Source organism: Nannospalax galili, unplaced genomic scaffold, assembly GCF_000622305.1.
Source record: "Nannospalax galili isolate Female #2095 unplaced genomic scaffold, S.galili_v1.0 scaffold286, whole genome shotgun sequence".
Classification (NCBI taxonomy): domain Eukaryota; kingdom Metazoa; phylum Chordata; class Mammalia; order Rodentia; family Spalacidae; genus Nannospalax; species Nannospalax galili.
In genome coordinates, this window is record NW_008359442.1 from 14,329,879 (window position 1) to 14,344,124 (window position 14,246).

The 14,246-nt window shown below is 35.0% G+C and overlaps 1 protein-coding gene across 1 annotated transcript in view; it reads left to right on the top strand.

Annotated features, from left to right (window-relative positions):
* The window catches only part of Lrpprc (leucine rich pentatricopeptide repeat containing), a 96,838-nt gene that overhangs the window by 52,545 nt on the left and 30,047 nt on the right, over nucleotides 1-14,246 (top strand). Inside the window, exons 21-25 of the mRNA XM_008823084.3 lie at nucleotides 674-804; nucleotides 1,481-1,566; nucleotides 2,959-3,166; nucleotides 11,290-11,414; nucleotides 11,923-12,029. Of these exons, the coding sequence (XP_008821306.1) occupies nucleotides 674-804; nucleotides 1,481-1,566; nucleotides 2,959-3,166; nucleotides 11,290-11,414; nucleotides 11,923-12,029 (657 nt within the window). The remainder of the gene's footprint in view (nucleotides 1-673; nucleotides 805-1,480; nucleotides 1,567-2,958; nucleotides 3,167-11,289; nucleotides 11,415-11,922; nucleotides 12,030-14,246) is intronic.

Here is a 14,246-nt window from a genome sequence, read left to right on the forward strand (position 1 = left end):
TGTGGTTTTAGGGGAAGAAAAACACCATAACTAACTTTGAGATTATGACATTGTACTGTTACATTCTGAAGCAGATTTCTTGACATGAATACTAAACTATACTGAGGAACATTTTAGTTACACATATTTCTGCATCTGGAAATGAGACTGTTAGGGCAGACATAGAAGTCTTTAAAAAAAAGTGCAAAAGCTAAAACATCAGTGTTGATAATTAATAGACTATTTTTCATCAAAAAGAAGAAATTGTTCAAACCCTGTATTATATACCTTGGCCTGTCATCTTTTTAAGAAGTGAATAAAAGTACCCAGGGGTAGGGTTAAGAACATCAAATCAGGCTGGAGAGATGGCGCAGTGGTTAAGAACACTGGTTGTTCTTGCAGAAGACCTGGGTTTGAATCCCAGCACCCGCATGGCAGCTAACAACTGTCTGTAACTCTAGTTCCAGGGGATTCGACAGCCTCTTCTGACCTCCGTGGGCATTGCACGACATGGGTGCACTTACCTATATGTAGGCAATACACACATACACATAAAATAAAAATAATAAAAAAAAAAACCATGAAATCATTTAGTATGCTTAACTTTTCTCAAACTCAAAATACTACAACAAAAACCCTAAAAATTTTACCTTTAGATCAGTTTTTTCTTTTTCAACAAATTCTTTTATTCTAGAATATGGAAAAGGCCCTTGAGGTGAAAGCAAAATATGAATCGGACATGGTTATTGGTGGCTATGCAGCTTTAATACATTTGTGCTGTCGGCATGATAATGCAGAAGATGCATTGAACTTGAAACAAGAATTGTAAGTACTGTACACCGAAACAGGACATCAGCCTTTATGCAGAAGCACAGTCCTTGATGGGTGCCTAGACTGAATATGACTGTTGTACATATTTTTCGAAATTCTTTTGTTGTCAGTGTTAAGGTTTCATAATGCTCTTCAGTTAATTATATCTTGTTTTCAGTAAGGTGTCTTTTCAGTTTGGTAAGACATTCTAGTTCTCAAAGCTAAAGTTTTTTTCTCCATTGATTATGCAACAGCATGTGGAAGTAGTGGTGATGATAATTGCTTTATTCTCTTTGATATTTCTCTGCATAAATATAATAGACAAAATCCTGTCCAGTTCTCAAGGATCTTCAGTTTCCCTTGCTAGTAGATTTATAAGATGAAAATAAGTGATTTTGAGTATTTGAGTATTGAGCGGTAAAGGCTAGAATCACGTAAAGGACTGTAAGCCAAAGCATTTCCTCCTTAGTATTTGTAGACAGTATAATGTCATATGTTTGTAGTACTACATTTTTACTTCAATCATGTGGATATTATTATATGTGAATTGATACATGGCTTTAAAAGTGTTAAGTGCAGAGACCAGTTGTCTCTGATAATCCATACCTTTTGATGAGCTTTTGGAAAGTAATTAACATGAATATTATTGTCCTTTTTTAAATTAATCAACATAACTGACTTTATTTTATAGTGACCGCTTAGATCCTTCTGCTGTCCTTGACACTGCCAAGTACGTAGGCCTTGTAAAAGTATTGGGAAAGCATGGCAGGCTGCAAGGTAAGCCTTAGGACAGAAAGGAAAGATGGGATGCAGTACTTGCCACTGGAATAACACATGAATTGATATTAATGGTATATCATGTCCTGCAAAGTGCTTGAACACTTTGCATACAAATTTGCATGTGAATCCAACCAGAGCTGCATGGACAGTGCAGGCCATTAGTTTTAATGGATTGGCAAGCTTGTCATTTACATTTGCACAGCTCAGTGCCTTTTGCATTTCTGCATCTAGTTTTTATTAGCATTGCTGTGTGGATTGAGTTTGAAGATCATGACTTATGGCACAATTTGCTTATGTGCTTGCACTAATGGCTTTGTTTTTACTTAAAAAGATCTGAAGGCTGAACCTAAAACCTATAAACATAACCTGATATATAAGATTATGAATTTTGCAGTTTTGTCTTAACTTTTAGTAACATTCATAAAACATATTTTAGTTAGGAGTTTTTATTTACGTTTATGAGAAAAGTAAAGATGATCCTATGGCTGATTTGCATACTATAATCTCCCTGTTGATGACGTAGTGCTGAACCTAGTATAATTAATTGCACTTGCTCTTTTACTATTGCATGTTTCTTAATGTTTTGATTTAGCTTTATGTTAAAATTTCATCTGTAGTTTTCCTTTTTTCTTTGATTTTTAGAAAAGACATAGGGAAAAAATTTATAGGAAAATTACCTGATTTAAACATTGGAATTTGTTCTGGGGAACCTTTCTAACACAGAGAACTCTTTAAAGATTAGCCTGCTTTTTAAAAATCACTTTTTGCAAAGTGGTCAAACATTTTTTTTCTGTGTAATAATTTAAAACAACATTACAAAAATGTACTTATTCCATATCCTGAAATGTTTGTTTCTGCCTTCCTAATGAAGCTTAATGAATCTAATGTATTAACATGCAGTCTTTTGGAAAGCTTTCATTGGCTCTGCTTGGCTAATTAGTATCGACATAGCAAACAGGCCCTATCGGTATCAGACCATTAGTCTGCCTGTATATACAGTGTAAACACATCTTTATTATCTGGCCTCCTGACAAGCCATCTGCTGAAGAAACAATGGTGTGATTTAGCAGATGTTAGCTCTGAATGATAAAAGCATCCATTTAGGAGGATCTTACAGCTATAGGGCAGACCGTACAGGGTTATGTGGTGCAAAGTGGGCACACAGTCCCTATCTATAATTTGTAGTCAAAGTTGCAGGGAAATGATAAAAACCATGCTATTGTGGATTTATAATTGTAGTCTCGTTTAGAAATGCAAGTAGTAATTAACTTGAAATCGGCATTATACACTAGAATTTACATTCCTGCTGGGCTTGAAATGCTGTTTTAATAGCAGTTTGTTTTCCCTACATGAAATTACCTAAGGGTCTTTTGTGTTACTTCATTGTAGATGCTATTAACATCCTAAAGGAGATGAAAGAGAAGGATGTTCTTATCAAAGATGCAACAGTCTTGTCCTTTTTCCACATTCTAAATGGCGAAGCTTTAAGAGGTGAAACTGAAACAGTAAAACAGTTGCATGAAGCCATCGTGACTCTAGGATTAGCAAAACCAACCACCAACATAAGCTTCCCATTGGTTACTGTACACCTGGAAAAGTAAGTTCACTGAATTTTGGATGTTGGATTTTGGAGTTATAAAAGGAATGAGCCTAATCTTGTTGGGATTATACTTTGTGAATGCTCTGATGATTTGCAAGTCTTGAGAGTCATTTGCTAAGTGTTAGAGCATTGAGGTGGACCACGTGCTCCTTAAAATCATCCGCAGCCCTGGGCTGGCTCTCATTTCTCAATGGAATGGTCTCTGGTGTTTTTGTTTTGTTTTGCTTTGTTTTGTTTTGGTAGGAGCATGTAATGCTACTACATGAAATTCTCTCTGTAGTTGGGTATAGTGGCTCATGTCTATAATCCCAGCACTCAGGAGGCTGAGGGCTGGAGAATCATAAAATAAGCTCCAGGCCAGCCTGGGCAACATAGTGAATTCTGTCCAGTCCAGCCTGGACTATAAAATGAAGACCCTCACTCATTAAAATAAAAACAAAAAGTCAAGCAAAATTTCACCTAAGTTTTGAACCTAATGAATGCTAATTATTAATGAATATAAGAAATAAGGATCCTGGCTTGAAGAGATGGCTCAGTGGTTAAGAGCACGTTCTCCTCTTGCAGAGGACCCAGGTTTGATCCCCAGCACCCATATGGCAGCTGACAACCGTGTGTAACTCCAGTTCCAGGGGATCCGACACCCTTGTCTGTCCTCCGGGGACTCTGTACAACACAGGTGCACTTACATACATGTAGACAGTACACTTATGCACATAAAAATAATAAATAATTAAAAAGAAATAAGGATCCTCTGAAATTTGATGATGATGTTTTTGTTGTTGGGTGCCGGCTGGAGGGAGGTTGTTCTGTTTTGTTTAATTATTCCTCATGGTTATTATCCAGACAATAAATTAGAGACATCACTCTCTCGACCTCATATCCATTTGGCATTTCAACCACATAACCCAGTACAGTTAACTATAGCTTTGAGAAATGTTTCTGTCTTATGGGAAAATGACTTTGCTGATACGGGAAGATTTTTCTGAGTTTGGAATGTTTTCATTTGAAATGCTTTTGTTGGTGCCAGGTTAAGGTATTGTTTGCAGTGCAAAGCACACAATCAGTGTATTTTTTTGTAAAGAGTAAAAAATAGTTGTAAAATGAGATACTACCTTCTTTCCTTTTTGCATTTCTCCTTGTTTCAAGTTCCTGTGTCTTGCCTGCTCTGTCTCTCTTCAATGGGCTTACTGCAGTTTGTACTGTGCTTATCTTGTGATTAGGATTTCTTGATTGCTTGTGGGTATTGTCCTCTTAATGCCGTAAGAAGGAAGTTTATGTTGTAACAGTTCTGTTCCCAAATTTCTGATAGTTTTTAGTTTATTATAGAGTATAATGGTTGTATAGAATGAATAAATTAGTGTTGAATTTGAAATATAGAATTGAAAATCTCTTCTAACTAGCTTTCTGTTTGGAAATATGTGTATTCATACATATGAATGTGCACACACCCAAAATAATTGCTTGCCATCCAACCATAAGCAGTCATCCAGTTAGATGATTGGACAAATCTTCCTTCACAATCTCAGCATTACATTCCTTTAAAGAAACAGTGGTGCAAACAATTATTGTGTTACTGAGTTCTCATAGCACAGCCAACTTTAAATAGAAATCCTATAATTAATATGCTTCCTACTGGAATTTTTTGATTGTTTAAAAGGCCCATCTCTGCAAATTGCATGTGGAACTCTACACAGGGATTTGAAAGAGATGGGCCCAGTGCCCAGAAGAATTAGACCCTCCTACACTATTGGGCAAAACTAAAATAATTGACAAAGAAAATGAAGCCACGGCAGAAAAGTATCTTACAAACAGTATATTTTGAAGGCAGGGGAGACGTGAAAGTTTTCCAAAAGAGGTCTGCAGATGGGGCTCATGAACCAAGGACAGCTTCCTCAGGAAAAATGAAAACAGCATGAATTTGGCTTTAACCTGGAGCATGCTCTGTGCTTCTGATTATTTAGAACAGTCAGTTATTTGTATGCCTTAGTAAAATTTGGCTATCTCTGTCAGGTAGGCCAAGGAAATCTAAATTAGTATCTTTTCCTTATGGTATCTCACTGTGCTCAGATACTTGTAGAATTGCTAGCTTCTGTTTTTACTTGCATGAGGTTTTTCTTTGTTTTTGCCTTGTTTCTATTTTTTTCTTTTGCTATCTTTATTTTACAGAGGCAGTCTCCCTGCAAGATCTTTCTGTTTTATCTGTCATATTAAAAAACTATGTTGACTGCTTTAGATTCCTAAGATTATTAACAGTAAAACCACGGAAACCTAATATTTATAAAACAACAAAAAACTTTGGAGCACTTCATCAGAAAAAACGAGAATAAAATACTGTGAAACTTTTATTCAGTTGTGTTTTGTCTTTCATGGAAGACAGCTAATTAATTCAGAATCAGAATAAATTCTTCATGTATTTGATTTGATTTAATATGTTTACATTTCAGTAATATCACATAATTGACTAGCGGATTGTGAGCTCATCTGTGGAATGAACTTTATTTGTTCAAACTTGGGATAAAATTATGAAAGAAATTTCAGAACATCATTAAAAAGGAAAAAAAAACCCCTCTATTTCATTTAAAGGCAAGCACTTTTTGACGTATCACTTTCATATTACAGTTCTTAGGCACATCTTTAAGATTCAGGTCAGCCTTTTGGGGGGAGGGGGGATACAAGGTCTCCCTGTAGCCCCAGCTGGCCTGGAACTCACTATGTAGCCCGGGCTAGCCTCTATCTCACAGAGATCTTCCTTTGAGTCTGGATTAAAGGCTTATACCACCATACCTGGCTTCAGCTTAATTTTAAATTAACTTTTCCTATATTTGGCTAAAACACAGGTGAAATAAAACTATGTTAGTTTGTGTTACTTGTATAATGTAAAAGTGCTTTGTGGCTTTAGAAATGATGCATTTTGTTTTATATTCCTTTGCCAAGGGAAATTCAAGACAGTAAGAGAGTTTATAACATTATAAAGCAATTGGTAATAACCTGTGTTTATACTATCAGTGATGATTTTATGTTGAACAGGAAAGAAATATGCAGAGTTAAATTTTTGTATGCTTCACATTAAATTACAGTCTTAAAGCCCTTTATCTGCATGGAGCCCAAATGTTCTTTTAAACATTTTCTGTTTTATTTTAAAATTTATTTTTTTTTCAAATCATAACTGATTCGGGGAGATGACAAATCCTCTATTATTAAGGAAGAAAGAAATTCTTTAAAATGGCTTAAGGGAGCTTTTGATTAGTTTTCATGCTATAGTAAAGGAAATGAAATTAGTAAAATCTGGGCCATTAGATTTAAAAGCATAAAAATTTACACGATTTCAGACTTGCTTGTTTCATACCTCATCCATTTTGGTTTCACTGCATATGGAGAGCATCCGAAGCTGTTTAACTGAATTATATTAGTGCCATTGATCAGAGTGACTTTAATTTCTGCTTTGTGTGCTGATTCGTGCTATAATCTATACATGCATATATGCATTTTATTTAAGTGCATCATGAACTTCATCTGTCCGGAACTCTTGCTAAATTAATCTTGAGATTTTTGTAAATGTCAGAATTTCCCTAAGATGAACTTGTAACAATACATGTTTTGAAATTCAGTGTAGCTGAATTACATATATGTTGTATAAATGGGGCATACACTTCTTAAAATGCTAGTTCTTCTGTCATAAACACTCCCCTTCAATTTTAGCATCTTAATTTGTACTGGATACTTTTATTATTTATGGGAATGCTTGCCTTCTAGAGTAAAACTTATATGCTGAAAGGAAATTAAGGAGGTTTGGCTCTTTTACTCCATTATTGCAATTAAGAATTTAGCATCATCAGTGCCAAAGGACAAAAAGTGTTTCATTTGCCCTAGGGGGACAGGACAGTGATAAGATGATTTTTCGTCAAGGATCATTGGGTCGTAATTAAGTTACATTCATGGCTATTGCTTTTTGAAGGATGATTGGTAAATGACAGGCTTCATGAGCTTGTACGGACAGTGTGCAGTAAGGTTTTTTCTCCCTCTGTCAGAAAATCCTGTTGAGCCTGATAATGTAAATGTGGCATTTTATTCTGAACAAAAGAGCAGGGAAATGAGCTATCTTGTCTAATCATTCAGTTGTTTAACACTGACTTCCAGTTTAGACTCAATTGGCTGGAAAGCACTTGACATGTGAAGTTAGCGCTGTTCCCAACGCATGTTTGAGTAAATTTTAAAGTAAGTGACAGCTAAATTGTACCTAGGGAAATTACAAAGCCTTCAACACAGTTAATTTTTTGGGGAGGATTAGTTGTAATTGCAACACCAGTCTCCTTGAAGATTCCTCATTTACAGATGATGAACAGAAAAAAACATTTGGCTCTTTCAAGGTGCTGGTTTTCTTAACAGAATAATTGGTGAAGATGGCTTCTCCTGAATTGATTTTAACCTGTTCTAAATATACAGTTTATTTTTAAGTTGTTGTTTAGTTTGTTTGTTTTTTTAACACACCTCCCCCCAAATCCCACCTTGCTCCACTTTTCTCCAGTGATTTCAAATTTCAGAGCTTTTCAATCTTAGTAAGCCCTTCAGGTAAACTACCACTTCTCCAACACTTTGGTGTAATGGTAAAGCACTTTATTCCAGTTAAAAAACAATATTTATCATCTTTTTGTTGTTGTTTAAATTAAGTATCCATCCTTATTTTCTACTAATGTATGAGGAGACCAAGTTGAAAGCTTCAGGTGTGTGAACAGACAGTTGGTACAGGTCACTCTTAAGTTTTAGAAACTCATGGTTGTATAGAAAATGTGTGACTTTTCCACATATCAAGGATTTTCAGTGAGAGATACTTGTCTTTGAGGTGGGTACTTCGTATTGAACTCACATCCAACAAGTGTGCATCTGACCTAGTGTTTGTATTAAAGACTAAAATAGGCAATATCAGATTTGCCAAATGAGCTTTACTAATGCTTTTTTTTTGTTCTTCTAAGTACTAATGCAGCTACAGTTAGTTCGTAGTATTTTATATATATAATAGTCGTTATATATAGTCATATTTCCTTAAATTACATGTTCTAAAGTGAATTTTTATATGGGCCACTTGAGTTAATATGTCATTCTCTTTTTAAGTTTTCAAATTAGTTGCTAGGTTTACCTTATTTAAATGTGTATGTGTTCTTAAAATTTGGAATTGCAGAGTCATCTTTTCTCCAGTTCTGTCTTGATTTCAGAGAATTTGGAAACAATTATATCGTAAATTTACATTAGGCAAAATAGTTTTTAAAATGTCTTTTTTTTTTTTGGTCTTTCTGAGACAGGCTCTCCCTGTAACCCTAGCTGACCTGAATTCGCTATGGAGACCAGGCCGGCCTCAAACTCACAGATATCCGCCTGCCTCTGCCTTCCGAGTGCTGGGATTAAAGGCGTGCGCCATGATGCCCAGTTTAAAATGTCTTTTTTTTTTTTTTAATTAATATATGTAATTTTAGTCATGAGAATTACTTTACATCGTCCATCAATTTTTTTTACAGAGCTCTGGACTTTAACGATAACACAATGTATTTTTGTTTTGAAAATAATATGTCGTAGAACTGATTTTCTTTTTCTGTTATTTGCTTTATAAAAACAGTGACTGGATTTTTTTTTTTTTTTGAGTGGACTTTTAAATTGTATAAAAATTTTAGGGATTATATGTATATATTGAAATAACAGAATGAAAGTTTTGAATGTAGATCTAATGTAAAAGATTTTTTAAAGGATTATTATTTTCAGATATCTTAAAATCATTTTTGGCCTACAAAGTCTATAAAGGAATTGTGCTACTTTAGGGCATAGAGGCTATCAGTGTGATCTGTTGGTAATGTATCCTCCCTGGCTTTGTTCAGGAAGTACCTTCTTTTTAATTTAGTTATTTTGCTGCTCCTAGTGATTCATCCTGCCTAATGACTGTGGTGATTTTATCTGTTGGTGTGAGTCACTTGTGGACCTCATCAGCACAGTATCAGAACTGGGAGGGAACCCAGAGGACCCAAGTTCAGCCACTTCTAGCAATCTGAGCTAGGTATACTGCTTACCAGTTGGAGCAGAATCCAGAGTCCTATGAGTATACGACTTTTAAAATTTCTATCACCTACATTTTTAAGCTTTAACAGGAAAGATTAAAGATGATATAAATTACATGAAGAATGTAAAATTTTAAGTTTTAAAGTGATACCATTCATTCACAAGGCAAATGTAGAGAATAAAGACTTCAAGGCATTGCCTAGTTGTTTCTTTATTTCTGTCTTCAGTATACTTTGTGTAGGGCATGTTTCATTGTAGGTTCATTTTGTTGTCAGTCCCAAGAGAGTAACTTTTCCTAAAATTACAAACAAATATATGAATTATTTCCATTTTTCTGTTCTTGTGTTTTCTGTTGTTCTGAGCATGTATAATCTTCAGAAGCATATATTTGGAGACCAAGGTCTATTAACATGTCGCTTTGATTGACAGAACAATTATTCATTCACTTATTGATAGTTTTGACCTAATGTAGGGTAAATATAATTGAGACAGAACGATTCTAGTTTGGGAATTGATCTGAAAATGCAGATCTTGCCAGTTTTTTTAAAAAAAGTATGTGTTAGTTTCACTCTTAAAAATGATTTCAGAGCTTCCCATTGAGTGGAATTGTAGAAAGCAATGACTTAAATCTGTGTCTAAAGCAAAGGAAAATACTGATTATATGAAGCTTTATATCATGTGTGGTAGCTGCTATAGCACTTTCCCTATGACAGTTATCCAGCCTACAGCATCTACTTGTGGGTTTTGAAATTAACCTGTAATTTAGTCTTCACCCCAAATGACAAAAATTCAAATGACTCAGTGGGGTGCCAGAGGATGCACTGTAAACAGGGCTTGGTAAGGGGTACCACAGAGTTCTCTTAGGGAGAGGCTCAGTTTCTCACCGGTTAGCGGTAGTGCAGCAGAATTAACACTTCTTTTGTGTATTTTGCTTTCTTAGTATATCTTAAAATCATAATCTAGATAAAATAGTAATCTAATCTAGGGCAACATTTGTATAGAAAGATCGGCTGATTGTCATGAATGAAGTTGTCTGCAACTTGAACTGTGCCTCTTTTAAAAATATATTTCATGCTCTTTTTTTAAAACGGTGTGGCTTCTATCAAATTATACTATCTTCTTAGGTAAACGATGGTGTTTTTCACAGAGCATAGTGCATAATTAGATGCTAGAAGCTGCAAGGGGAAAAGTCCAAGGGGCTGCTGCCCATGCCTTCTGCTTACTTAGATTCTCTATGTGCCTGCATCTTTCCTGTGAAAACTTAAGGGAGTTGTCAGGAGAGTCAGAGCCCACTGTCTCTGTAGCTCTTCAAGGCCTTATGTATTTCTCACAGTCCTTTCAACAGAAAAAAAAGGTACTTTTTGAAGACCCCTAAGAATCTTTCCACATTCTTTTTTAAGAAACTCTGACCTACTAAAAAAGGCTGTGACATAACTGGAAGTAATTTTTTTTAAGTTTACCCTCTAAAGAAAGAAAAAGTTTAAATTCTATGGTTCACTGATCCACAAGACTATCCCAATTTTAGGAGTACTTGGATCTATGTATACCTGAAACCTGAGGATATTTCCTACTTTATTGTAATATTTTCATAAAGCAGGTTAAAGTTAGTAAGTGCTTGAGGTTACCTTTCTGGTGCACATTTAATAAAGTTTCCCAAATCTGAGACTGTGGACAGCCACAGAAGTACATTAGTGAGGAAGAAAATATGACAATAGTCCTTGTTTTTTAGAAGTTATAGTCAATATCATTTATTACATACATAGTCCGATTTTATGTATGAGAGAATCATAGAATACCCTCATCTTTTTCAAACTTTCCCCTCCAAATACTATTTCAAAAGCAAAATACAAAAGACGAAGCAAGGAAAACAGTGACTCCTAGGATTTATATATTCTGAACATTGATTTACATAAAAGGACTGTTGTGTTTTATTTCCAATTTGGCTTAGTAGTTTTCTGTCCTAAGTAAAGCTCAATTGTTGTCGAGTCATTTACAGTTTCATTATATATCTAAATTGTTTCTGGGGATCCAAACTGAATTTAGATGCATTTTTGTTGGTTTTAATTTATTTTTTCAAGGGATGATTTACCTGCTGCTCTTGAAGCCAGCATTGACCTTTATCAGAAGTATAAAATATTACCCAGGATTCATGATGTCTTGTGTAAGCTGATTGAGAGAGGTGAAACCGATCTAATCCAGAAAGGTGAGTGACTGCCAAAAATCTTCCTGTACTTGGAGTGCTTTCTTCTTGCATATTTAATTTGAGTATATGGATGTGAAAAAATAAAGAGAATGGAAAAAACACCCAGAGGAGCTTTGTTATACTTCTGAATCAGAAGATTTTCAATATTGTAAATATCTTCGATTTTTAATACCCGTTTCCTGTAGAAAAGTTATCCCCCCCCCCTTTTTAAAGCGTGTGCATCTGTGCACATACACACATGCTCTGTTTTTTGGTGATGTGTCTTGCCTTTGTAAATATATATTTATTAATCTTATCCTCACTAATTTTCTTTAAAGCTGGTGTACTGAAATAACAATATGCTATCACATAAGGACCACCAACAGAAAATTAGATAAAGCTACAACTTTTAAGTTACTCTTGATATTTTTTCCTTTATTAATTTTTTATTTATCAGAAATTTCATGTGATACTGTCTCCCTAATTTTTTTTCTTCTAATGCATATATTTTTCCTTCTCTCCTGTCTAGCGATGGACTTTGTGAGCCAAGAGCAAGGTGAAATGACAATGCTATATGATCTCTTCTTCGCCTTCCTACAAACAGGAAATTACAAAGAGGCCAGGAAGATCATTGAGGTGTGATCTTAACTACAGCATTCTATTGTACAGCTACTTAGACTCTTAATTAGAATACATTTAAAATTTTTAACCTTTAATTATACTTGTTCTGATTCATGTTAATAGAATTCAGTCCCAATAATAATGGGGGGGGGGTAGCTTGGCCAGCTTCTTTATTGTATGTAATTATAGTTCAGAAAAGGCAGTCTGGTTGTATGTTGAATTTGTTTCCTCACTTTGTTAAATTCGCTGTTATATATCAAAATGATATTTGCTTATTAAATCTTGGAATGTAAAACAATTAAATTAAACTGGCATTCCTGGATGTAAAGTTGCTAATCTTCTTTGCCAAAGAATTCTTTGTTCTTAAAAGCAGTAGAATTCAGTTTGCTGCAGACCATACTCAGATTTATTTGTAATGCTTGTCTACAAGTTAATCAGGCAAACAACTGTCTGCAACTATTTGGCATTTAATTAATTTTCTTACTGGAATTGATAAGGCAAAAGTTAACTATAAAGCCTGTCCAAATTGTGATTAATTTTGCTATGAAACAGTTTTTTGTCCACTAAGAAAATATTCAACAAAAGTGAACCCATCACCTTAAGAAAAATTATTTCATGTTATTAAAGCGATTATAAATACCTACGTAGTAATGTTTCTCTCAGATCACACTTTGCTTTTGCTCTCTGTCCTTTTCAACAATGCCTGACTGATGCCTAGCCTCATTTTTATGTGAATGGCCATTTGTTGTAGAATTGAAAATGTAGACATGTAACCTAATCATTACTGTTTCTTTAGATGTTTTTAAATAAGAGAAAATGTAGTTTGGGGAAGGAAAATTGAGAGATTAATCCACAGCTTTTTTCAGTTTCTCTCCTCTCTTGTGGCTGTCTTCCCACCTGTCAGTGTCTTAGATGCTTCTGTAGCTCAAATAGTTCATTTGTGTTTTCTAGAAAACTATTTAAATTCTACCATTGAGAATCCAGAGTGAACCTGAAAGTGAGAAGCACTGTCTACCTGTCGAGTATGCTGCTCTGTGTGCATCATATCAGTATTAGCGGGTCACTGATGAGAGTAGTGAGAAGCTCTGGTTTTCAGGTAGTAGCAGTGACAGGTTCTTCAGGAGGAACGTATGTGCCCCTCTCTCTACAATAAGCGAGATCTACTAGAAAAAGCCAGAGGCCTATGAGTGTTTCCTTTTGCCATCTACTAAACCTTCCTAAGCTTCATCTCTAAAAGGGAATGTAATATCTGTCTTTAAGACTCAGTCACATATTGTGTGTAAAGCAGCTTGCACATATCCTGAGTTGTGGTGCATGATCAATAATATTAATTCTCTTTGGCCCTTAATAGTAGGGATTGTTTTGTCTTCATTCTACATAATTTTCAGTGTAATGCTTAGTATAAGGCACATGCTTGTCACATGAATAGGCAAGAGAAGGCTGGCTTTTAATTACTTCAGAGCTTTGCTAGTATAGGTCATTTAGGAATAACTATCTGTTAACAACAAAAGTTTCAGAGTAAATGTGTATAAGTTGTTCAGTGGATAAAGAATGCTGTGTAGGGGCTGGGGAGATAGCTTAGTGGGTAAAGCCCTTACCTTACAAGCATTGAGACCCATGTTCAGCATGGACTCCTGGCACCCATATAAAAAGTCAAACTTGACAACATTTGCTTGTAATTCCAGCATTAAACGGCTTGGGTGGGAGACTCCCAGGGACTTTCTGGCCAGGCAGTCAAGCCAGTCATTGAGTTCCAGGCTTGGTGAGAGACTGTCAAAACATAGGGGGAGAGCAATTGAGGAAGTCAGCTGGCGTCAACTACCCTCCACAGACATGCACACCTGCATGCCTACACACAAAAACACAAAAAATAAAGACTAGCTCTATAGAACCACTGCAGTAGCCAAGGATAGAAAAGGAAAGGAGGAAGTGTAATACAGGAGGACACATGAAGGACAGGTTTATTTGGTTGTGTTTTCATTGTTTTATAACTAATAGAGGGTGAATTAAGGTGATAATTTGCTTTTTTTGTTATTAAATGTCAAGACCTACAGTTTTCAAATGATGAAAGATACAAGTAAGATTCATTATAAATATGACTTGCTTTAGTTTTTTAAATGAGTTGGTGTATATATGTGATTATCATGTATTATGTGATACATTAATATAGACTTTATTTTTATTCTATATAGAGATCATTATTTTAATGATCTATATTTTATTTTATTCTAT